Source organism: Microcebus murinus, chromosome 5 (genome assembly GCF_040939455.1).
Source record: "Microcebus murinus isolate Inina chromosome 5, M.murinus_Inina_mat1.0, whole genome shotgun sequence".
NCBI lineage: Eukaryota > Metazoa > Chordata > Mammalia > Primates > Cheirogaleidae > Microcebus > Microcebus murinus.
In genome coordinates this window covers 105,188,350-105,214,249 of record NC_134108.1, presented here as the reverse complement: position 1 = coordinate 105,214,249, position 25,900 = coordinate 105,188,350, and the positions used below count along the sequence as shown (strand labels likewise).

Genomic DNA, 25,900 nt, shown 5'->3' with positions numbered 1-25,900 from the left:
CTAGCAATTTCCTCTCCCCCTCCCTTCCTCTCTCCTCTCCTGCCACCCGCTCTTTCTCCTCTCCTGCCTCCTCCCAAGCGAAAGATCTGTCCTGCCCACTGGCCAGGTCTTCCTACTGAGGACAGGGTTTTCCTGCCAGGGACAAGAGAAGGCGGTGTGGCCTGCTCTCAGGTCAGCCTTCACAGGGGGAGGCCTTGCAGCATCTGTTCTTCAGGTGCGAACATTAGCGGTTCCCATTTCTGAAGACAATCTGATTACCAACTTTTCTTGGTGGAAACTGCCGGTGCCCTACCCTAGGGCCACAGGAGAAGCCCTGGGCATGAGGGTAAGTGGCAGAGCCCTGGGCTGCAGAGGAAGGAGCCCCAGGGGTGGTGCTCTTGAGACAGTCTGGCAGAGCTGCAGCCGCATCCTCTGTGCTGCCACAAATCCAGGTGCCTAGTGGGAGCTTCTGCACCAGGCGTGGGGCAGGCGGACCTGGGTGAGTGCCAGGTCTGCTCTTATGAGCAAATTACTTTTCATCCCTGAACCTTGGTTTCCTCATCCATAAAATGGGCATCAAGACACTCGCCCATGATACTGGATGAGATCAGTGCACACCAAGCATTCAGCAGCTCCTGGCCAGAGTGGAGGCTCGATGAATAGTAGCTACTGCTTTCATTTTCAGGGTTGTTATTAACAGTTTAGCAAACGGTGTTCCATCCATTCAAATCTCTGTTCTTAGGGAGCCTGTCCTTTCCACTGCTCTAAAGAGCCTCAGCAAGGGGTCTGACAGCAGTGTGGGGACAGGAGAAAACTGTATTCCCAAGTACACACTCTGTCCTGGCATTGGAGCAAATGCAGAGGCTTCTGGACCCCTAGATGTTAAAAAGAGAGACTGGCTCCGTAGTCCCTAGATACCCTCATCTGCCCACTGTCTTCCGCGGGGTTCTCCCAGGAGCAGACGGTAAGATGAGGATTTAAGAAAAAAATAGTTTGTTCGTATTTGGGAGGTGACCGCAGGAAACACTAGTCCCACGTGGTTGCAAAGTGAGACAGGCAGGAAGGAACGCTAACAGGTGACCTCTGTGGGAAGCAAGGGATCCATCACACTGGGAACCTCTACAAGACTGTGGCACATTCCTCTGAGCTGTCCCGTCCAAGGGACAAAAAGCTGGGGTATTTATCCACCACTCCTGTCCCCATGGCTGACAGCTGCTCCCAGGGGCTCGTGTCCTGCACTTGCTGGACACAGAAAAGCTCTTCCCAGTCAGAGAAAGCCCCCGGCAGAGAGAAAGTGGTCATTTAAGTGCTGAGGGTGGGACTTCAGCAGCCTCTGCTTGTCACAGCAGTGCTTATCACAACTGTAATACAAATGACTCACATGATTACTTGGTTATTGTGTCCCTCCTGCATTAGAATATAGTCTCTCTGAAGATAGGGACACCATCACCCATTGTACCCCTGGGACCTAGCTTAGTGTCTGGCATGTGGCAGGTGTTCAATAGATTTTTATTAAATCTGGAAGTTGATAAATGCATGGTAGAGACTTCAGTCTTGTCTGAAAACCTTCTCTATCGCCCTCTCTTCTCCCCATACCAACTCACATGTAACAGAGCCTGAAAATTGTTTCCCAGTATCTTTCATATATATATATATGTGTTGCCATATATATATATATATATATATATATATTGCCTTCTAGAGTATAAAAGCCCCGGTATTTAACCTTGTCCATGACTGCCTGGGATGAAGGCTACTTTTCCCAGCCTCCCGTGCACCCAGGAGCGCCCATGTTCTGACCCCCGGATGTAGAGCTGATGTCGATGGCTGCCACTTCCAGCATGTGCCCTTGTGGGTGGAGGTGCACTCATCTTCCCTTTCCTCCTTCCTGCTGGCTGGAATTCGGATGTCGTGGTTGGAGTTGGAGCAGCCACCTTGGAGCAGCAGGTGGAAGCCTTGGACCAGAGAATGGTGGGAAGTGGGACAGCCAGGGACTCTGGTGATCAGCAGCAGCCACTCCAACGCTGGGCCGGACCTCTGGCCTGGCTTCACGTGGGAGAGACCTTGGTTATGCCATGGCTATTTGGGGTGGGGTTTTCTGTTACTCGAAGCTGAACAACCTAATCCTAGGTGACACGTAGAAGGTGCCTTGTCAGACTGATCTCTGGGCAGGGAAGGGAATAAATGACTGTCAGGCGGTGGAAGGGGAACTGGCTGGAGAGGGTGTCCTCCTGCTGTCTGGAGCCTTTGGCTCCCCCCCGGCTGCCTCCCTCCCTGGGCTCAGGCAGGTTCAGCCCCTCTCGGGACACTGAGGCGGTCTGTCCTCTTCCACAGGAGCAGCTGCTCTCACAAATCCCTTTCCCTTTGGAAGGGTCCAGACATGACCCATGGCAGGTCCGGGGCTGGCTGCCACCATGACCCACACGTCCTAACAGTGGCATCAAGGTTCTTTGGAGGGGGGTCCTCTTTTCCCATCCCCACTTCTCAAGCACATTAGGGAGGATACAGCCAGTGCCCTTCCCACTGGCTGGGCGTCTGCAGGGAACCTAAGAGCCGGGCACGCTCTCCTGCTAAGCAGGGAGACAGAGACACAGGGGGCGCAGAGAACAGCCACGGATACAAGAGCGGGAGGCCGGCCGGGGCTGCTGAGGGTGGGCAGAGAAGCTTCATCCCTCCCTGCCTGGCAGCCCTGAAGTTCCCGGATGGAGGGGAACCTTTAGATCCTCCTGACTGTCATGGCTCTGTCGCCCCATTTGTCGTTGTCCCCCAGCCCCAACCTTGACTTGCTGGGGCCTGCCTTCAGGACAGAGCCTGAGCACGAGAGGCCCTGGGGGAGGGTAACTCGGCTGCGTGGATCTTTCATACGCCCCGCCGGAGACACACTTTCCAGGAATGATCTGCTGAGCCATGTGACCTTGGACAAGTCCCATCCGCTCCCAGGCCTCAGTTTCCCGGGGTTATCCTGAATAGGCAGGTGGAGGGAGGTTTGGCTTTCCTGAGCGGGGGAACCTGGAAGGAGGCTGGGGTGCGAGCGTGGGAGGCGGGCCGCTTGTCACCGAAAGCTGGCTGGTGGCCGGGCTCCTGCGCTCCTAATCCCGAGCCGCGCTCGCTGGGAGCGCAGTGCCCGGACCTCCCTGCCGGAGACCGGCCAGGGGTGCTGCTGGGCTGGCCCGGGGGCCTCGGCCGGCTGGGACTGAAGACCGGGGACCCCGCCCGGCCCCTCCCGCGGGCGGGGCGGCCCCGTGTCGGCTCCTCCCCCGCCGCCCGCCGCCCGCCCGGGGTTAGTCGCCGCGCGCGGTTCCGCAGGTGGCAGCGATGGCCCAGTCCTGAGCGCCCCGCCATGGCCGGCGCCCCCGGCCCGCTGCGCCTCGCGCTCCTGCTGCTCGGGGCGGTGGGCAGGGCCGGCCCCCGCCCCCAGGTGAGACCCGGGACCCGGCGGCAGGGCGGGTGGTGGCGCTGCGGGCTGCAGGCGCAGTGTCCTGGCAGGGGCCGCCAGGACTTGAGCGAAACTCCGCGACCGCGGGCGGGGGGATCGCAAAGCCTCGGGGGACTGGAGAGTTGGGTGTCCCTGCGCTGGGAGGCCCAGGTGGTGGCGTGGACCACGGTGACTCCCGCAACCCGAGCGAGGCGCCCACTTCCTCGCCGCGCGGGCCGCTCCGCCAGGGCACCAGCTGGCCCGCGGCCGCCCTCGCCGACTTCGGCGCCGCATCTCCCTCCTCGCTACGCCACTTTCCCAAGTCCTCCTCCTCCTGAGCCCCTGACAGCGGCCTGGGAGCAGCCCGGCGCTCCCCCGTCTCCCCGGACTCCCCGAACCCCACTGTATGCCCGGACCCCTCTCCCGCGGTGCCTCCCCCACCTCCCCCACGACCGCCTGTCCGCCCGCCTGCCCAAAGACCCCCAGAAGGCTCTGGAAGGGCCGAGAGGGCCAGGGTGTGCAGACCCGGAGGCTCCCTACCCCTCCTCAGCAGCCTGGGGCACAGCCCTTGATTCATAGTCCTGGGGACCCTGCAGCGGCAGCTTGTCCTTCCCAGTGACCTCCCAGATGGAACCTGAGCCCCCACCTCCGGCCCCTGCAGCAAACACGAGGGAGGCTCTGCGCTGTTCTGGAAGCAGCCAGCCCCCCTCACACACTGCTGACCTCCCATTCTGACCCCTAGACTGACAAGAGACACCAGAAGGCATTCTGGGACACCAGGAACACCCTGGTCTCCTTGGTGCCACCAGAGAGCAGGCCACAGGTGGGCCTCTGCAGCCCCTCTCTCCTGTCCTTCCTGCCTTTCCTGCCCCGGGCTCTTGAGCTTGGGGCCGTGGTCAGTGGCTTTGGGAGAAGGGAGTTGTTCAAAGATGCCGGACGTGCTTGAGGGGAAAGCTGGCTTGGGTGCCCTGTCCTGGTCAGGACAGTCCCTTCCTATCCCCTCCCCACTCCTACCCCCAGACATAAAGAACTGAGGTCTTCAGGAAGTGGCCTGTACAGGCCTTGATATTTGTCCCAGAACAGGTGAGAGGCAGGGTGAGGGCCCATTGCCTTGGTGAGGGCAGACTCCACCCTGGCTGAGAATCCAGATGTGGACAGTAGTGCCTCTCAGCTAGGGTGTCAGCACATTTTCCTCCCCCCAATTCTTTTACAGACTCATCCTCTCCCAGTCCCTGTTCCCCAGCCCAGCTACTGTCCCTAGCCCCAGGAGACACCCTCCCCCTTCCTAAGGCTCCTTCCCCATAAGTCTTTGTCTTTTCTGGTGTAGTTGGGATGTTTGGGGCACAGGGGCGGGGGCAGGACTGCAGACCCGTTACAGTGTTCTCAATCGTCTTTACCTCTTCTTATGGGCTGGCTGTGGGAGGCTCTGCTCCTGGTCCCATCCCGCCCCAGACCAAGTTTGCGGCTCTGGTTGGGATTAAGGGAAGAAAGCAAAAGGAACACGAGAGCTTCTATGGGTTACTGGTCTCCTTCCCAAAGTCCCTGTTCCCAGTTGGTGTCAGGACCTTGAACCTGCTCTTTCCTCTGGTCCCCTCTCATTCCTCAGCCCCAGGCCTCAGGCGAAGGCTGAGAGTCCTGGGCCACGACAGGACTTGAGGGGGACAGGGAAGGACAGGAGGAGACAGGCCCTGAGCCAGGAGGGTGGAGCCCTGAGGGCATGCTCCTGTTGTGGGGCACGGAGTGTCTCTGGGAGCTGCAGGGACCTGAGCGACAGGAGCTTTGAGGACAGACTGCAGTAATTATGGTACAGCCTCATGCATGCCTGTGACGCTCTAAAAAATGGTCAGTTTTGCATTTTATTTTGTGTCTATGAGCTCAGCAAGATTGGTATTGCTGATGGGGACATGGAAGCTCTGAAGAGGCCCCCCCCCCCCAAGGTGGCCCAGCAGTTTCGGGGCAGGGAGGAGCAGGGGCTGGGCTGTCCGCCTAAACCTCCCACTCAGGCGGGACTGGAGGAGGAGCTGAGAGTGGGTGGCACATGGCAGGTCTGGGAGGGTTGGGGGCCGCCTCCCTGCAGGTAGGAGGTGGCAGAATTGACTTCCAGGTGGCTTAGGCCACTCCTTCATTGTTGCTGGGAAGCCCACCTGCTTCCCCGTTTCTCACCTCCCCAGGCCCCGAGAGGGAGCTGGTCTACTGAGGAGACAGGCGGGCCTTTGACACACCAGGTTAAACCCAGATGGAACTGGGTTCCAGTATCAGGTCTGCTATTAGCTGCTGATGTTAGGTAGTACACGTGATCATCCCAAATCTCAGTTTCCTCATCTGTAAATGGGGATCACAAGCTCGAACACAGGGTCATGGAGAGGAGCGTGACACTGATGCCCTGACACGGCCGCTTTATTCACTGGGGGAACCTGACCCGCTTGTCCTTGGGAACCTGGAAGTGTTCGCAGGGTAGGACCTGGAGAGGGCTGTCAGGGTCCCCTGGGCTCTAGTGCGTGGCCCCGGGGTCCAGCGCCGCGCCTCGGTCAGCGTGCACTTTGTTCGGAGCTGGGCTCCCTCCTGGACATGGACCCAGGGTCTGGGCCAGGGCAGGAGTCACCAAGAAACCACATCCTGCCCTGGAATGCGTTGCGCTGAGATAAAACAGGCCCTTCCTGAGCCGCAGCCTGGCCCTGGGCACATTCCTCCGTGCGCGCGTGTGTCTGTGTGTGTGGGGGGGGGGTGGAGAGACACAGAGATAGAGACAGGTAGAGACACCCCGGGTAGAAGGCTGTGGGCTGTCTGAGCCCCCGTTTCTCTGCGTACAGGTACGTGACGCTGTGTGTGACAGTGTGCTTGCGTGGCAGTGAGTCCCTGCATGGGCAGCAGCGTCTCAGCGTGTAGTTGTGTGTCTGACAGTGTGTGTGTGTTTGTGACCCCGTGTGATACTGTGCTAGAGGGGGTCTCTGTGTGTGACATCATGGCGTGTGAACGGGTGTGTATGCTGGTGTGTGTCCATGTGTGTGGGAGACATACTGTCCTTGTCCTAGAGTGCCTACGGCAGTTCCTCTGTGTGTGTGTGTGACAGTGCAGGTTAAGTGCGCCAGTCGAGGGGTGTGAGTGTGTGTGTCGGGGCAGCGTCTCACCGCGAGTGTGTGCCTGGCAGTCTGTGAGCCACTGTGTGGGGGGCGAGACCCTGTGTCAGGAAATGTGCTTGATGGCCCATGTGATGCCGTGTGTGACAGTGTATTCACGTGAGAGGTCTTGTGCCTGTGAGAATGTATGCACAGGTCTCTTTTTAAAAAAAAAATCTTTATTTTTATTGCTTTTTAATCGAATTACTACCACACTGAATGTGTGTTGAGTTTTCATCGCCTTGCCCCTCTGATCAGATATCTAAAGCCCTCAAGGGGAAAAAATGGGGTTGAAGAGACAGCCCCACCCTGCAGGTGGTGGGAGGTGTGACTTGGGCGCTGGGAGGTGACAGAGAGAGGGAGGCTGGGGTTCCGGGACCTGGACCTGGCTGGGGGAGCCCCGTGTGTGGAGCACTCCTTCCCCTCCTGAGGGGCTGTCCCCAGCTGCCCGGAGAGGCCGGGATCTCTTTCTTCCTCCCCCTCGACCAAAGAAGTCTCCAGAAAAGGAAAGAATCTGACACATTCATCCACACTGAGAAAGAGGGGGGCCTTTTCAGGTTGGCAGCCAGTCTTTGGAGAGTTTCTTCCCCGGGCATTGCAAAGCCCATCCGCTCCGGAGCTCCCACCCCGTCTACATCTTTCTCTGCGCTCCCTCCTCCAGCAGTGCCCACCTGCACCGCGCTGAACAGTCAGAAAGATGCTCACCTATTTTATCTGGTTGCATCTGTGCAGTAACTCTTTGAGAAGAATGGTAAGGCCCATTTCACAGATGAGGAAACTGAGGCCCCAAAAGATCAAATGTGTCCCATCAGTCCCACCAGGACAGATAAGTCCTTGAATCTAAACCAAGGACTTGCGAATCTCTGTTGGGTGCTCTTTTCTGCAGGCCACACCACTCCCTCCTGGTGTCCTCTTTTCTCATCTCCTACTTCCTGTCCAAACTCCTGAATATGAGGGATGCCCCTCTCTGTAACCTCCAACCTGGGCCTTGTCCCCACGTGTCTTCATCGGCCTCAGAGAGAGCCTATGAAGCCTGGCAAGTTGATTGTAAAATCTGCCAACCTGCCCTTACCATGTCCCCCACCCTGCTCTGCCGCCCCGCGGGGGCAGGGACATCTGCACTGTGTCCTCCCCACTGCCCAGCACCCACCGCTTCGCTTCACTGGGCTTGCAGCAGGGACTTCTACGGTGGGTGGACGGAATGGGGGCTGCTGGGCAGAACCTCGCGCCTCCTCACAGGGCCTGGGGTCCCAAGCCTCCCCAGACTCCACTTTGCCATTGGCTGTGGCTCCTGCTGGAAGATGTCACAGGTTAAGCAGAATGGTTGGTCCTTGGGCATGAAAATACATTCGTTTTCTCCTTCTGGGAGTTTGTTGATCCTAGACGTGAGGGAGGGTGGGGCCCCGATCCCCAGGAAGCCACTCTGAGAACGGTGCCGCTGACGGAGCACTTGCCGTGTACCGGGGCCGTCCTAAGCGTTAGCCCGATCCCCACAGCAACCCGTGGGAACTGGGATCATTCCCACCGCACATGTGCAAGCTGAGGATGACAGCTAACACTCTTGCACACGGTCGCAAAACCAACTTATGGGTGAGCCAGCCCCAGGCCCAGATCTGAGCCCAGAACTAAGACTGTTCACTCCCCTCCCCCGCCCCGTGTGTTACTTTGCACCTACCTGGGCCCTGTGGCACTGGGGGGCACCCCCTGCCTCATTTTCCCAGTCTTGGCTCACATCAGAGCCTCCCATCTGTCCCAGGTCTTGCAACCGTTCTCTTCCTGCCCAGAAAATCCTCCTGAACACGGTCTACACCTTTCCTCCGCTCCGGCTCCGGAGCACTGATGTCCCGGCTGTGCGCGCTTGTCCCTGCTGCACCCTCCTGCTGAAACGCCCAGCTGCCCTGCCCGGCCCGCCTCCCCGGCCCTTCCCACAACTCCCACCTTACAGTCCTCTGAGATCCATGGGAGCTCTGAGCCTACACACAGCCCTCCCCACTACTCCCTGAGCCTTTTGCACTGTTACTTGTCCTGCAAAGCACTGTTGCCTCCTCTGCACTGTTACTTGTCCTGCAAAGCATTTGACCCCCTTCCCCCAAGTAGCCTGAGGACTGTCTCCCCCCGGGGCTCTGTCCATCATCTCTGTATTCCCTGTGTCCCCTCCACTCACCGCCACCCAGAACCTGAGGCAGTGACAGCTTCCATGAACACCGGGTGTGGGAGAGGCCAGGGGTCTGGGTGACTTGTGCTGTGTGTGCAGACAGGGGTGGGCTGAGGGCTCACGGTATGTGGAGACCCTGAGCTGGTGTCCCCTAACAAAGGCGGAGGCACGGCCCTGTCCTCGGGGAGCCCAGTCTGAGGGGAGACACAGCCCTGTCCTCGGGGAGCCCAGTCTGAGGGGAGACACAACCCTGTCCTCAGGGAGCCCAGTCTGAGGGGAGACACAGCCCTGTCCTCGGAGAGCCCCAGTCTGAGGGGAGACACAGCCCTGTCCTTGGGGAGCCCCAGTCTGAGGGGAGACACAGCCCTGTCCTTGGGGAGCCCCAGCCTGAGGGGAGACACAACCCTGTCCTTGGGGAGCCCCAGTCTGAGGGGAGACACGGCCCTGTCCTTGGGGAGCCCCAGTCTGAGGGGAGACACGGCCCTGTCCTCAGAAAGCCCCAGTCTGAGGGGAGACACGGTCTTGTCCTCGGGGAGCCCAGTCTGAGGGGAGACACAGCCCTGTCCTTGGGGAGCCCCAGTCTGAGGGGAGACACAGCCCTGTCCTTGGGGAGCCCCAGTCTGAGGGGAGACACGACCCTGTCCTCAGGGAGCCCAGTCTGAGGGGAGACATGGTCCTGTCCTTGGGGAGCCCCAGTCTGAAGGGAGACACAGCCCTGTCCTCAGGGAGCCCCAGTCTGAGGGGAGACACGGTCCTGTCCTCGGGAAGCCCAGTCTGAGGGGAGACACAGCCCTGTCCTCGGGGAGCCAGTCTGAGGGGAGACATGGTCCTGTCCTCGGGGAGCCCAGTCTGAGGGGAGATACGGCCCTGTCCTCGGGGAGCCCCAGTCTGAGGAGAGACACGACCCTGTCCTCAGGGAGCCCAGTTTGAGGGGGGACATGGTCCTGTCCTCGGGGAGCCCCAGTCTGAGAGGAGACACGGCCCTGTCCTCAGGGAGCCCCAGTCTGAGGGGAGGCACGGTCCTGTCCTCGGGGAGCCCAGTCTTAGGGCAGACATGACCCTGTCCTTGGGGAGCCCAGTCTGAGGGGAGGCACGGCCCTGTCCTCGGGGAGCCCAGTCTAAAAATAGTTTATGTCCACAGCTCTGTTCAGAGTAGATGACAATGCTGCCTGTTTGAAGCTCCCTGGAACAAGTGTGTGTGGCCAGGTTGGACTTCCCTCCCGCTCCCCCCACTGGGGGACTGCTGGCTTCCACAGGCTTCCTTGTCCTCACTGCCTGCCCCAGACACACCTTCTGCCCCAGTTCCCAGCGGTGACCTTGCTTATTGCCCGCTTTCGTTCTAGAAACAGAAAGCGAGGGGGATTTCTTCCTGACTTTCTGCATTCTGGGCTGGGGAGGAAGAAACCTTTACCTGGAGGAAGACGCAGAAGGGAGAGGGACAAGGGGGTGGGAGGTGGGGTTGATCCACCAGGACTTGCTCTGGTGAAAACTGTGCCACCCCCTCAGCTGTGGCTAAAATCATGTCACTGCTTTTGCTGTTGTTGTGTTTGATTTCTTTTCCCCCAAAATACTTTGACCTTTGCCCTCGGAAGAACTCTGTCCTTCAGGGTAGCGTCACCTGCAGCCCCAGCGTACTCCCTCCAGGGATGTCGCTGGGTTCAGACTGAGCTTGGCCCCCTCTCTGGGGAGCCCTGTGCAGCGAGGGATAAGCACGTGGCGCCCCAGTCTTCATGGGGACGCGTCTTATAAAGAAAGCAGCGTGGACCAGGGCAGGATTGCCCAGAACCAGGTCCAGCGAGGCTTGGCGCCCGGCAAGTCAAGGGTGCAAGCTTCTAAAATTAGAAGCTGTCTCAATTCCAGTGTATGTGTATGTTTTCGTGATTTCAAAAAGTGAAATTGTGTTTTAAATTATGTATACGTCCTAAATTTTATACCTGGGGCTCTCTGGTTCTTGCAGCCTCTGCAGCCTCTAAATCAGGAGCATTTATAATATTTAAGGCTGTTCAGGAAACAAAATAGAAAAGAACCACAGTCCCGAGATGTCTCTGAAGGCAGTACCCAAAAGTGTTCTGAAGGAAGAGTTCTCAGTGGGGAGGGTCTATCTGGGTCTTGTGCTCAAAGAACATTCCGGTTACCTTACCTGAAAGTTGAGGTTCACATCTTCCTACTCACAGGGAGGGGAGCCCCTCCCACTGCAGGAGTGACTTCAGTGTTCCGGAAGCTTTCCGACCCCCTCACCCCACGTCCTCAGGACTCCTCCTCCGGGTTGGGAGCCGGGCTGAATGTTTGGTCTGGGTAGTTGTGTCAGAGGGGAGCGTTGCGGGGTCGTGTTGCCCCCCTAGGTAGATGAGAGCGTTCTGCAGGAGGAACGCTAATGGTGGACATTCTGATTTTGAAGGCCACCTCCGTCCCCATCCCCTAATAGTCTGTCATAGTCACTGTTCCGGTCCGGCCCTAGCTCCGCTTCCTGAGGTGCTGTGTGCCTTAACCGAGTCCCTCTCCCACTGTGGCCTGTGTGTCCCCTCTAGAATTGTCGAAAGTGTAACGGGCAGGCTGACCAGGCACCAGGAAGAGGCAGCCCCTGGGCCCTCGGGAAGTCCCCCTCCTCTCCTAGGCGAGGTCGCAGGAGACCAGGAATGGGACCCACACTCTCCTCTCCCTCCTCACCACGCACCAGCAGAAGGATCAGTTCGGTGACACTTTCTGGGTGCCCATTACACATGGAGCTGTGCCCAGTCCCTGGAGGAGCAAAGGTGGGACAATGTCCACCCGGAGCCCCTAGGTGGCAGCACCTTGTTCTCGCGCACTTTCAGAGATGGCCAATGCCTGGCAGACTTTGGGACTCCAAGGTGCCCTAGACACCAAGAAACCAAGTGTGTTGGGTGAGGGGGCAGAAGAGGGGCTGGCCGGACCCACAGGTCCCCCATCTGTGCCCTCCCCCCAGGGTGCCACTGTGTCCCTCTCAGAGACGGTGCAGAAATGGCGGGAATACCGACGCCAGTGCCAGCGCTTCCTGAGCGAGGCCCCACCTCCGGCCACAGGTGAGTCCCTGTGGGGCCCCCACCCTCAGTGCTCGCCACCCAACCAACCCTCGGAGGGCTTTGATGGCCCCCACGTCCACGGTTGGCATCATTTCCGTCTCCAGGACACCACACCTGGCTTCCACCTCTGTCCCGTTGTCCCAGCTGCCCCCTGCAAATGCCTTCCTGCCCCCTTTCTGCCTACCCCAAATTCTCAGGTTGGTTCCTCAAAGCCCAGCTCAAACACCTGCACCCTCAGAAGACCTTCCCACAGGGCTCTGTCACCTCTGGCTCTTACCCCTTTGCCCTGCAGCTGGCTTCCCTGTTTTGTCCCGCCCCCGCCAGCCTCCAGCTCCCGCTGCTCGGGGCAGCCCCGGCCTTTCCAGTTTGTGTGCTCAGAGCCCCAGAGCTCCAGCCTGCGCGTGGACTGAAGGCCCAGCAACCATGTTTATAGGAATGCATGTTCCAGGGCACTTTGGGGTGGTTTAAAGAGCACAGGGTTGGAGCCAGGTGGACCTGGGTTTGAATGCTGACTCTGCAGTTATACCACTGTGACCTTAGGAAGGTTATCTCGGCCTTGTGAGTGACCACTGCCCTCTGCTCTGTGAGCATCATTTAAAAATAGGCCTATAGGGATTGTTTATTGAGCACTTACTATGAGTAGTCACAGGCAGTCTTTGTAACAGGCAGTCTATGAGTAGTCTATGAGTAGGTAGTCTATGAGTAGTCACAGGCAGTCTATGTAACAGGCAGTCTTTATCTCCACGAAGCCCTACTGCAGCAGTCCCCAATGTTTTGGGCCCTGGCCGGGGTTTCATGATAATTCTTCCACTGACGGGTGGGGGCGGGAAGGGGGAAGGCTGAGCTCCGATGCTGGTGGGAACAATGGGGAGCTGCTCACCTCCTGCTGTGTGCTCCCCTCTTCCCAAGTTTCCTGGAGGACAAACGGGGTGGGGGACTATGGGAGTGGGGATGGGGGCAGCAGAGCTGTGTGACCCGGTCCCTACAAGGCCATGGAGCGGGGATTGGGGACCACAGCCCTCCAGGGCAGGGAATACCCCATTTTACATGTGAGAAAACAGACATTAAGTAACTTGCTCAAGGTCCTGCCACTGCTCAGTGGCAAGAGCCCTTGCTGGGCTCCTGGGGTGGGGAAAGCACTTGGCACATAGCCAGTGCTCAGCAGGGGGCCTCCCCTTGGGGTGGGGGGGAGGGGAGGAGAAGGCAGCCAGGCACAGGCAGGGCTTCAGAGGCTGTTCCCCTGCCCCCAGGCCTGTTCTGCAACCGGACCTTCGATGACTACGCCTGCTGGCCAGACGGGCCACCAGGCTCCTTTGTGAACGTCAGCTGCCCCTGGTACCTGCCTTGGGCCAGCAGCGGTGAGAACTCCACCTTCCCTTGTACCCAGGAGGCTAGGCCAGGGTGGGGCAGTGTTTTCTGTCCTCTGAGACACAGCCCTCCCCACCTTGGGCTGTCTTTAGGCCTGCCTGGTAGTGAGTGGTCTGCCTGCCCTCCCTTGCAGGGCGGGGAGGGAGTGGATAGTGATGGGCAATGACAGGTATCAGGATGGCCTGAGCTGCAACCTGGGCCTGGACCTGAGGCCTGTGCTGGCGGGTGTGGGGGGAGAAGGGAGTGTGTGTCTGACTTAGGAGAGAAATGTGAGCCCTCTGCTCCAGTAGTCAGGACAGAGGCCAGGTGGGAACAGATCCTGGCGTGGAGGCTGGTGCCCAGGGCGTCATTGCTCCGATGTACGTGTGTGTGTGTGTGTGTGTGTGTGTGTGTGTGTGTGTGTATGATGCGTGTATGCAGCCGGCCCTTCCCTGGCAGGGCATCTCCTGACCCTTTAGGAGCTCACTGGGAGCAGGGACCAGGGTGTGGGTGGGCTGGCCAGCCCCCAACCTCAGGGCCCCCAGCTTACTCCTGCCTGCTGGGGAAAGGTGTGACTGGGTAGGTGGAGGGTCACTGGGGCATAGACACCTGCAGAGACTGCAGGGGACCCCTGACTGGAGGAGTCATGTGCCCCCACATCTATCCCAGCACCCCCAGGTGTTGAGCCCAGGCCAAGCCAGGGACCTCGGGGGCTGACGGGAGATAAGCCCCTGCAGCAAAGAACCGGGGGTCTCCATAAGGGGAGAGAAGACCTTTCTTAGAATAATAATAGCCCAGGTTTCTTGAGTGCCTCCTGTGTGCCAGGTCCTGCCCTAAAAGCAAGGCGTCCACTGAATCTCTACAACTAGCCTCTGGCTATATAGGGCTGTCCAGATGAGGAAACTGACGCCAGCAGGTTTCAGTCACTTGTTTCAAATGATGTGGCAAGTGGCGGATTTGACTTGAATCCAGTTGGTGCTCTTACCATTGTGCGTTGACAGGGTCTGACACCAAAGAGAAGGTGGCCCGGAAGCAAGTGTGAGCAAGAGGTTATGCTGGGCTGGGCGCGGTGGCTCACACCTGTAATCCTAGCTCTCTGGGAGGCCGAGGCGGGCGAATTGCTCAAGGTCAGGAGTTCAAAACCAGCCTGAGCAAGAGCGAGACCCCGTCTCTACCATAAATAGAGAGAAATTAATTGGCCAACTAATATATATAGAAAAAATTAGCCGGGCACGGTGGCGCATGCCTGTAGTCCCAGCTACTCGGGAGGCTGAGGCAGGAGGATTGCTTGAGCCCAGGCGATTGAGGTTGCTGTGCGCTAGGCTGACGCCACGGCACTCACTCTAGCCTGGGCAACAAAGCGAGACTTTGTCTCAAAAAAAAAAAAAAAAAAAAAAAAAAAAGTTATGCTGAGGGGATCCGGGGGTCTGCTTGGAGGAGGTGGCCTGGTGGGGCCTGGTGTGAGTTTCACCTCTGCATGCAGGACTGAGGTCAGATGCGGCCCAGGCAGCTCTCCTAAAAAGGCTGTCTCCCGCACCCTCACCGCACACTCCCGCGCCCCACAGTGCCCTGGCCTGGCAAGGGGCAGGCACCTGGGTAGATCAGGGGCCCTTACGCGTGCAGCGTCCTCCCCCACTGCCTGTTGTGAGCACTTTACATACGTGTGCTCATCGAATCCTTACAGCAGCCGTCTGTTCTGATTACCCTCCCCTTTTTGGACGAGGAAACTGAGGCACAGAGATGCTAAGTGGCTTTTCCAAGCTCATGCAGCTCATGAGGGGCAGACCCAGGGGTCTGGTTTCGAGTCAGTTGAATTGCTACACTAAAGGCTTCCTCGGGGGCAGGGGCTGTGCCTATGTGTGTGGCTCTGGCCTGGGGGTAGGAGAGTGGCATGGGTGACCTCTGCTGGCTGGGCACGCCTCTACAGAGGACAACGAGCTGCCTGCCCTCTCCCTGCAAGCCCTGCGATCTAGTGGTTCTGCTTGTAGGTGGCTGGCTGGCTGTGTGAGCAGAAGCAAGTTTCTAGACCTCTCTGTGCCTTGGTTTACTCACCTGGGAGGTGGGATAGAGCCAAGTGACACAGGTGTGGGAGGATCGCAGGCTCTTCAAAAACGGTAGCTGCTGATTTTTCCCACCTGCCCTGCGTACCTCCCTGACCTCCCGCCACACACACGCTCTCCCTGCCTTCCAAAGATTTGGGACCGGCTGCTCGGCTGCTCAGCCAGCCCCCGCTGGGCCTCTAGACCCCAGGGAGCCAGGCGCAGGACAGGGCCCATCCTTCAGCAGTGAGCCGCCCCCAGCTCTGCCTGCTGCCGTGGCTCCATCCATCACCTTTAATTTTATTTGAGCAGGAAATAGGTCCTGGTGGTGCCCGTTTATGAGCGAACACGGTTTTATTGCTCTCTCCATGAAGATAACGGCCGTGCGCAGGCCCCCTGCCAGCCCTCCACACACACACACACCCCGCGCCAGGCTAATTTATTCTCTTTTTTTGACACTTGGAATCACCCACTCTGCCTCCCCCTCCCCTCTCCCTGAGTTAGGGACCCACAGAGACACCACGCAGGCTCCGGCAGCGTGACTGGTGGCCCTGGCTGGCCGGGCACTCTCCTCGCTCTCCTGGACACAGGCTGCAGGGTCCCCTGACCCCCACCCAACTGCAAGCAGGAAGGGGGCAGTTCTGGTGCTTTCTTGGGCTGCTCAAGGACGTAGCCCCTGGAGACACATCACAGTGTGCCTTGGGGTCGTGGAGAAGGAAGGGGGTTGGTTCAGGCAGGGGCCTGGCAGAAAATGCGCTCAGCTGGGAATCTGGAGAGAATTTAATGGCGGGGTGCGGTTGGCCCTCACAGAGGCTGGGCAGGGTCAAGGGAGCAATCAGGCGTGTAAAGCACCAAGAACTACAACTGTGGGAAGCGTTAGGCACCCCTAGACCTGAGAAGCCAGGGGCAAGAATGGGGCTGGGAGTCACCAAGAGAGCTGATGTCACGATGGAGTGGCCACCCAGGAGGGCTGTGGCCACAGAGGGGCAAAGCCACTGGCAGAAGCTCAGAATCCAGGCAGGGGGGGAGCAGGGGAAGTGCCCCAGCCTCTCTCTCCTTCCGCCCTCCTACCTCCTGCCAGTGCTCCCGCTGGCCAAACCCAGCCGAGGCCAGGGAGCCTGAGGGACGCTGTCCCAGGGCTCGGCCTTCTAGGGCGCAGAGCAGAGCAGAGGGTGGGTGATTTGAGAAAGAATTAGATACGAAATTATTACCAGAACCCTGAGCCGGGTCTGTGGCAGGATCTAGGGGTGCCACCAAGACCCTAGGAGTGTATGTATGTTGGGGAGAAGGGGTGACCCCTCCGTGGGGCAGCAGGGGCGGCTCAGCGGCCCAGGCAGTGGTGCTGAGGGAGTTCAGAGCCACCTCTTCTGCCCAGGGTGTGGCATCAGGACACCTTCCAGGGACAGGTGACATTGGGGCCAGATCTGAAAGAACAGGCAGATGCAGAAGGGGCCCTGCAGGGAGGGGGGACATCCAGGCAGCACCTTGGACGTGGGGCCAGGCCTCAGGCCTCAGAGCCACACAGTGTGCCAGGGAAGCCAGCCAGGCCCTCGAGTGCTGACCCCTCCAACTGAGAATTTGGGACTGAGGATCATCACGCAGAGAGGGCGGGAACAGATGAGTCGGGCGAGGAGGATGCTCAGAGGAAAGGCTGGTGCAGACAAGGTGGGGAGGACAAGGCTGGGACAGCCCGCGGCCGCCTGAGGACCCTCCAGCAGCCTCGTTTGCCCACAGCCGCCGGTCTGCTCATTACACTCCGCCCGTCAGCTGCAGCCTCCGGATCCCTGTTTGTTAGCCTAGCTCTGCTTCCACGAGAGTCATAAAATGCTTTTAAAATAGCCGGTCACTCCCAATTCCTGGAAACTCTGCCAGGTGCCTCCCCTGAGTAACGTTGAGCCCCAGGGGCTTTTACGGCAGGCCGGGGCTGCCAAGGGGAGACTGAGGCCTAAGCTTGGCCCAGAGGAATTCCGGCTGAAGTGGAGTCACAACCTCCATTCCCAGCCCCAGGAAAGGAGGGCTCCTTCGAGAAATCTGGGAGAGGCAGCAGCCCCCCCCCCCCCCAGCCATGGTTTGAAGACCTACTATGTGCCAGGCACTTCACAGGCCCTATCCCCTGGGAAGTCATTATGGTTCCCATTTTACAGATGAGGAAAGTGAGGTCCAGGAAGGTGAAGTGACCTGCCTAGGGTCCCACAGCTGGTTGAGCAGCAGAATCAGGCTTTGAACTTGAGCCTGCGTAGTTCAGAAACCGACTTCCTTCTACGTCCGGATGCTCTCCGTAACCCCAGAGCGGTGCCTGCATTTCGAGCCTGGCCTGTGACCCTCATCCCTCCACCTTGGGGAGGGTGTGTGAGTGGCCTCTCCAAGTCTCAGCTTCCTCGTCTGCAAAATGGGGCCTGGGCAGTCCTTGCTGGCCGGCCCCGTTGCCAGGGCGCGGAGCTAATGGATTCACGAGCAGCTCCTCGCAGCCCTGAGTGCCAGCGGCCACATGGAAGGGCGGCTGTCAGCTTGATTACAGACGCGGAGGCAGTTTCCGGGAGGGGAAGTGTTTAATTGGGGGTTTTATTTCCAGCACCAGGGTCTGACTTAATGAAATATCCCTGGGCCTCCTGGCATGTGGCTGCCCGCTGCTCCCTGTGTTGACAAGCTGGAGCCAAGGCCCCGGCTGTGATTTACCAGCTCCTCCCAGGACAGATAAAGCGGGGCTGATAAGTAGGGCTATGCCCTGACCCACCCACCTCCAGCCAACATGGGTGTCTGGGGACCAGGGGCCCAGCCAGGAACCAGCCCTGGCTTTTAATATCCGATGCTAATGAAGGGTAATTGACAGATGCACTCGCTGCGCTTCCCAGGGACACAGTGATCCCTTGACTCCGTGCCAGCAACGCACACATCTGTGCACGCACCACCTCCCCACCCTCCAGCTGGCCCTGAGCACAGGGCCCAGGAATGGGGCCGGCCACCTGGGGTCCACACTGGCAAGGGGACCTGCTGGGAGAGGGCTGAAATGTCGAGAAATCCAAGTGCAGAGCCAGGGCAGAGGAGAAACGGCACGTGGCCCTTCTTAACGGCTAGGCTAGCAGCAAGTTTGGCTGCTAACTTTTGGCCTCTGGGGGCAGAGAGCTGGGGGATTGAACCCCGACTCTGCTACTTCCTAGCTGGATGTTCTTAGGCAAGTCAGTTGGCTTCTCAGAGGCTCAGCTTCTTCATCTGTAAAATGGGATTAGCTGTTCCTACTTTGTAAGGTGTTACGATGTTCAAAGGTGTCAGGCATATAGCAGGTGTTCAAAAACTGGTTGTGTGAGTGCACAGACTGTGGAGAAAGTGTGTAAGAGGCATGAAGAGAGGGAACCTGCAATTATGGAGTGCCTACTGTATGCCAGGCCCTGTGCCAGCTGTGGGAAGTGGGTCCTTTTAGTATCACACAGCTGTGGGCCGAGTCCTGAGAACGGGTGGTCAGGGTGGCTCCATCGCCTTGTCCTGTCCTTTCCCTGCCCCTTGGCCGCCCTCCTCTCTCCCCGCTTCCTCCCATCAAGACGGGCTGCCAGAGCAGGCCCTGACCCCAGTCTCGTTCCCCATGGGGTCAGCCCAGGGCCCCGTCACTGCTCTTGGGGGTGTCTACAGCCCGAGACGGGCTTGGCCTCACGTCAGAAGACTCGTCCCCTGGTGGGGACTCGCAGGCCTCCACGCAGCAGGTAAGAGAGGAGCTGTTCAAGTTGCCAAGTCAGCGCAGTGCCTCCCTCCCCACCCTCGTGGCTTTGGCTGGCTTTGTGCATGAACGCAGTAGAGGGGGACCAGGGCACTATCATTCCCACCGCTGGGAGACCTGCCATTAGAGTTTCAGGTTTTTGTTTCTCTTCTAGGCAAAGTCTCTGTTAGCATGCAGCTTCTTCCAGAAGGAGTAATGCTGCACGCCGGTCCGTCCCACCGTATTACCAGATAACTCTGTCTCCCGAAGAGGGACCTGGTTTGTTTGTAAAAGCAGGGAGGAGAAGGGAGAACAGGGAGGCTGCACTGTGGCTGGGGATTAGGGTCAGGGAGGGAGGGCCAGCAACAGGCCCTGCGGTGCTGGCAGTGCAGGGAGGGGACTGTCACCAACGCTGCAGTACGGGTCTCCCAGCCACAACAGTGCGTGCGGCTGGAAATAGAGCCCCCAGGCTAGGTGGCTGCTCCTGTCCTGGGTCCCTGAGGGGTAGCCCCTGGGGCTGCCACGCCCCCCATCTCACACACACGGACACGCACAGGTGCACACGCACACACATGTGCGTGTCAATGAGGCCTCTTCCCAGGAGACCCGGTTCCAACTGCTCTCTCTCCACTGGAAGGGAAACTGGGCCCGGCCCACGGGCCCCTGGTGCCTTCTCCTTCTCCATCCTCCACTTGTGCTGTGCCTTCTGGTCCTTTAGAATTTTAAACTCTTTCAAAGTTCCTTGGCTCCAGCTCCCCGCCTTGACGTCTGTGCTCCCCACATTTACCCCACTGCTGTGCCCTTTTGTCCCGGTTCCCTGCCCTGCTGTCAAACTTAAGTTCTCCTGCAGGGAGCTTATGAATGAGGTATTTCCTCCTGGGCACGAGGACGTTCCTACCTCTCTAAGCCTCATGTGAAACCTGGGGCCACAGCCACCCGTCTCCCGGGCTAGGCGGACATCGGGGCTGGCGGGGGACTGCCAGGGCGAGGATGGGCACAGGTGACGGCCACCTTGCCACTGCTGGGCCTGTTTGACCTCTGCTGGTTTGCATTTATGCTACTCTTTTCTGGGGTCTGTTTCGCCTTTTCTCTGAGAGTCTCGATTCCCCAAAGCCGGGGACTGGGTGACCTCCATCAGACTGGGAGCGCCCGGAGGGAGGGGCTGGGTGTCTCCCCATGCATGGACTGGGAGGTCCCCAAGGGCAGCCTCCCCAGGAGACCCGGCCTATGACAGGGGCTACTTGAAGGTGGGTGCTGGGCCTTCCCCTTTGGAGGGAGGCTCTCCAAGGCCAAGGCTGTGTGTGAACCGTGAGGCTGAGCCTTCTTTTTGGACCGGGAGGTCCTTGACGGTAGGTCTGTGTCTCCTCCATCAGACTAGGGGGTCCCTGAGGCAGGGGCTGCCTCTCCTCCTTTCTCTCCGGAGCCCAGCGCCAGCTTTGTCCCCAGGGTCTGCCTCACCCAGGGAGTGTGGGAGGGGCTGGGCACTGAGTCCTGAAAAGCAGAAATCCTAGGGAGTGACAGCGTGGCTGGTGAGGCTCCTGCTGCCGGGGCAGGGCTTATCTGTAGTGTGGCCTGAGGCTGGAGGCAGAGCCGTGGGCTGGGCTACACTCGTCTGGTCTCAAAGGTGTGGATTCACCAAACTGTGTCCTAGGGTGACTGAGAGGAAAGGCTGACGGTGGGGCTGCGCAAGCCTCACCTTGGTGACCTCCTGTCCTGAACCTGGGCCAACAGGGGAGGAAGGCCCATCGTGAGCGTGTGCATGTGAGTGTGTGAGTGTGTGCATGCGTGTGTGCAGAGGGGAAGAGGGTGTTACTAACAGAGAGGGGTCAGTCCTGGTGGAGCAGGGGCGACCCCCAGGACGGGGAGGAGCGAGGGGCGTCTAGCACTGGGCGGGCTGCCTGACCCCGGGCCGAGGCTCAGCTGCCAGGTCTCCCCGCCCAGTGCTGCAGGGCCATGTGTACCGGTTCTGCACAGCCGAGGGCCTCTGGCTGCACAAGGACAACTCCAGCCTGCCCTGGAGGGACCTGTCGGAGTGTGAGGAGTCCAAGCGAGGGGAGAGAGTGAGTTGATGTGGGTTCTGAGCTGGGGAGGGGGGGGATCAAGGTCCTAGGTTCATTGGAGCAGAGACCCTGAGCTTCTAGCGGGCCCTGCTTTGGTCACCTCTGGGGACTTTGCATGCCATGCTTTCTGGACAAAGGTGGTGTGTGTTCACCTCTCTGGCTTTGGAACAGGGCCCAAGAAATCTGAGAACCATCGCCACGGGGTATTCTGTTTCTTGGTTCTGCTATCCCCAGCGGGGCCTGACCTGGAGCCCCAGCTCTGCCCTGCCCCGTGGGAAAGGAGAATGTGGGAAGAGGGCCATGGGCTTCCCACGTACACTCGTGTCCCCTGTGTCACACAGAGCTCCCCGGAGGAGCAGCTCCTGTCCTTGTACATCATCTACACCGTGGGCTACGCGCTCTCCTTCTGCGCACTCGTTGTCGCCTCGGCCATCCTCCTCGGCTTCAGGTAAGGAGACCGGGACCCCGGAAGGGGCTGCAGCATCCTCGCTCCCCAGGCAGAGCACAGGACCGCCGAGCCAGAGTGACCGTGCAACAAGCACTTCTCCCAGGAGCCGTCTGGAGAGCCTTCACCGTAGAAGATGACGGCCAAAACACAGGCCCCAACACCGTGTGCTTAGTCTAATCTCCACTGTGTAAGTGTGTGTATGTATACCGCAAAAAAGACACACACACACAGGCATCACCGCCCCTTAACAGGGGGTGGAAGGATTATGGAAAATCCCGGGAAAGCCTCTCCAGTGTGTGTAACTTTAATAATCAAGAGTCCAGGGTGATTTCGGAAAAGATCTCGGGGATCAGAGGTCCTGCTCTCCTTGGAGCTTGTCAGCGCCAGTGGAAAAGTTCCTCTTTAGGTCTCACTGAGATGAGGCGTTCCTTCCATCCTTCCAGACTAGGGAGAGCCTCCCTCTGCGCTCGGTAGGGGTGGAGCAGAGGGGCAGGGTGCAAGGAGGGGAGGGGCTCTGAAGCAGTCAGACCTCGGGACACCAGGAGCAAGAGGGGGACGGGCAGCATTTCCCCTCCCTCCTTCAAGGCACCTGGCACCGTCCTACACACACAGTGCTCAATAAATGCATTCCCTCTGTGAATATTCTTCTTTTTACTATGAAGTATTTCAAGGTTCAGAGAGATGACTGCCGTTATGGTCACTCCCGTGCACACCATCCATCCAGCCTGAGAAATAACACATCCCATATGGTTACACTGCCCTGGGTCCCCTCTCTGACCAGTACCCCTCCCTGCCCTGCCCCTGCCAGAGGTAACCTCTTACTGTGCCCCTTGTTAATTCCTACACGTTTTCTTATACTTTTATCACATTCATGAATGTCTGTAAAAATACATAGCAAGGTTTTCTGTCTTTTTAATAGCATGTTGTGCATATTTGTCTTAGTCTATTCCTGCTGCTATAGCAAAATACCTTACACTGGTATAAATAACAGAAATGTATATCTCACAGTTCTGGAGACGAGGAAGTCCAGATTAAGGCATCAGCACATTTGGTGTCTAGCAGGCCCTCTGCTACCAAGACGGCACCTTCTCAATGTGTCCTGACATGGCAGAAGGGCAGAAGGGTGAAAGGGGCTCACAAACTCCCTCAGTCCTCTTTTTGTTAATATATACATTTTTTTTCATTAAACATTTTTTTAGTTGTCAAGATAATTTCTTTTTCCTTTTCTTTTTTTTTTTTTTAGCAGAGATGGGGTCTCACTCTTGCTCAGGCTGGTCTTGAACTCCTGACCTTGAGCGATCCTGGCGCCTTGGCCTGCCAGAGTGCTAGGATTACAGACGTGAGCCACCGCGCCGGGCCTCAGTCCTGTTTTCTAAGGCATTAACTCCACTCATGCGGGTGGAGCCCTCTTGAGGCCCCACCTCTTAGCACTATAGCATGGGGAATTAAGTTTCAACATGAATTTTGGAGGGACACAACACTTAAACCCCAGGTCCCCCCAAATTTATGTCCTTCTTGCATACAAAATACATTCATTCCAACCCAATAGTCCCCAGAAGTGTTCTCATCCCAGCATTAACTTTAAAGTCTCCGTCCAAAGTCTCATCTAAATAGCATCTAAATCAGGTATGGGGGGAACCCAAGGCACAATTAATCCTGAGGGAGAGTGCTCTCCTGCTGTGAACCTGTGAGATCAGAGAAGCCATGTGGTTCCAAAACGAAATGGTGGGGGCAGGCATGGGATAGACATTTTCATTTCAAAAGGGAGAAATAGGAAAGAAGGAAGGGATAACTGGTCCCAAGTAAGTCCAAAACCCAATAGGGCAAATAATGTTAAATCTTAAACTCAAGAACAATCTTCGACTCAATGCCCTGCCTTCCTGCTACACTGAGGCGGAGGGTGGACCCAAGGTTCTGGGCAGCTCCACTCCCACGGCTTTGCTGGCACGGCTCACACGGTTGCTCTCCCAGGCTGGATTGCACACTGGTGGCTCTACCATACCCATGAGTCTGCTGGTCCCCTAGTCTCACAATGCCTTTGGCCCCTTCCCCTAAACCTGTTCTGTTCTCCGAAGTGCCTTCAGGGTTATTCTTCCGTTTTCTGGATGAGTAACACCTGGCTTCTTCTACCCATACTAATCTTATCAAATGTTCACTTGGCCACAGCCTTGATATTCTGTCCTGAACATGCTTTTGTGTTCGGTACAACATAGCCAGGCTGAGAGTTTTCCAAATCTTTTAAATTCTGCTTCCCTTTTAATTATAAATTCTATCTTTGATATGTTTCTCTTTTCTTGCATGTTACTATAAGCAGTCAAGAGAAGCTAGGCTACACTCTCAACACCTTGCTTAAGAGATTTCTTCCACCAGATATCCTATTTCATTCCTCATAAGCTTCTCCTGCCACAAAACACTAGGACACAGAGACAATTCAGCCAAGTTCTTCTCCACTTTATAACACAGATGGCCTTTCCTCCAGTTTCCAACACCATGTTTCTCATTTCTGTCTGAGACCTGGTCAGAATGGCCTTTACTCCATATTTCTACCATTATTCTGTTCACAACCACTTAATCTCTAGGAAGATCGAGACTCTCTATACAGCTCCCATCTTCTGAGCTCTCACCAGAATTGCCCTTTAGGCTCCATTCATGGCCATGTGGACTTCTTCCAGCCTGATTCTCCAAACTCTTCCAGCCTTAGCCTGTCACCCAGTTCCAAAGCCACTTCCGCATTGTTAGGTATTTGTTACTCCAGCACGCCACTCTCTGTACCAATTGCCATCTTAGTCTGTGCCTTCCGTTATTACTCTTAGACTGGGTAATTTATGAATAATGGAAATTTATTTCTCACAGTTCTAGAGGCCTAGAAGTCCAAGATCAAGGCACCAGCAGATCTGGTGTCTACTAAGGGCTTGCTGCCTGCTTTGGACATGGTGTCACCATAGGACAGAAGGGAAAAAGGGCTTGCAAACTCACTTAGGCCTCTTTCGTAAGGGCACTAATCCCATTACTGAGGGCGGAGCACTCATGATCTAGTCTCCCCTCAAAGTCTTCATCTCTTAATACTATTGCATTTGGGATTCAACTTTAACATGAATTTTGGAGGGACACACATTCAGATCTTTTTTTTTTTTTTTTGGTCCGACATGTTTTTGTGAGATTCATTCACATTGATATAGGTAGGTCTAGTTCATTAATTTTAACTGTTATTCCATATTCCATTGTATGATACAGTACAGCTAATTTATCTGTTATCCCTGTAGTGGACATTTGAGTTATTTTCTGTTTTTCTTTCTGAATTATAAACATTAGTACAATGAGCATTCTTACCTATGACCCCTTGTGCATTTCTCTGGGACATGTACCTAGGAGTGGAATCGCCAGGTTTGAAAACCACCTGCTTTTGCAAATTTACTGGGTGCTGTTCAGTTGCTCTTCACAGTTGTGCCAATTTGCCCTCTCACCCGTAATAAAAGAGAGTTTCCTTTATTTGACATTATCACCAGTTTGTAGTCTGTTCAGACATACTTGTTGCTAATCTGAAGTGTGTGAAACCTCATTAGGATTGTAATTCGCATACCCCTGCTTCCTAGAGAGAACAGGCATTTTTTTCGTGATTTATACTGTGAATTGCTTGCTCATACCCTGTGCTTACTTTTTTATTGGCTTGTTTGGATTTTTCTTTTTCATTTTAAACATCCGTTCTATATTCTGGATACTAACCCAGGATGTACCCTCTTAGTCTGTGGCTTACTTTTTCACTCTGTGGTGCTTTTTATGCACAGAAGTTCTTAGTTTCGATGGAATGAAATTTATCAGCTTTGTATTGATAAAATTTATCAATAAATGTTACCAACTGATAAAATTAATTTTATTGATTGATTAAAAATTATCAATTTTTTTCCAAAGAACAAAAATTTTATGGTCATATTTTAAAAATCTTTCCTTATCTTAGGGACATAAAGATGGCCACCTATATTTTCTTCTAAAATTTTCAGAGTTTTGTTCTTCCCTATGTATCCTTGATCTACCTGGAATTTGTTTTTGTGTATGGTGAAAATAAGGAATTTAATTTGATTTTTCCATATATACTATTAATATATATATCTATATATAATTAACTGCCTCAGTACCATTTATTTATAGCCTATTCTTTCCCCCTTGGTGTGCAATGCCTACTCTATCACGCAGCGAGGTTTCATGTGCACATGCATTGGCTTCTGTCATCTGTACTCTTTTCTGTTGGTCTATTTCTCTATGTCCATCCCAATACTATGGTGCCTTAACTACTATAGATTTACTAGAGGTCTTAGTTCTCATATGGCAAAGGCTCTTACTTTGTGGTTCTTTAGGAGTATCTGGACTATTCTTGGACCTTGACTCTTCTTCATAGGTTTTTAAAGTTCCATTAAAAATATTGTTTGAATTTTTATTATGGCTGCATTGAATTTGTCAATTAACTTGGGGGAGGATTGACCCCTTCCAGATAGTGAGTCTTTCTATCTGTGAATGTGGTGTATCTGTGTATCTCCCATTAATTTAAGTTTTCTCTAATAGTTTTAAGCAAGTTTTATAATATTCTTCATAGAGATCTTGCCTGTCATCTGTTAGA

At 56.3% G+C, this 25,900-nt stretch overlaps 1 protein-coding gene across 1 annotated transcript in view; it reads left to right on the top strand.

The window, feature by feature from the left end:
- Positions 1 to 3,319: 3,319 nt before the first annotated feature.
- The window catches only part of GLP1R (glucagon like peptide 1 receptor), a 37,147-nt gene continuing 14,566 nt past the window's right edge, over positions 3,320 to 25,900 (top strand). Inside the window, exons 1-5 of the mRNA XM_012746948.3 lie at positions 3,320 to 3,397; positions 11,610 to 11,706; positions 12,957 to 13,064; positions 20,722 to 20,840; positions 21,182 to 21,288. Coding sequence (XP_012602402.1) covers positions 3,320 to 3,397; positions 11,610 to 11,706; positions 12,957 to 13,064; positions 20,722 to 20,840; positions 21,182 to 21,288 — 509 coding nt within the window. The remainder of the gene's footprint in view (positions 3,398 to 11,609; positions 11,707 to 12,956; positions 13,065 to 20,721; positions 20,841 to 21,181; positions 21,289 to 25,900) is intronic.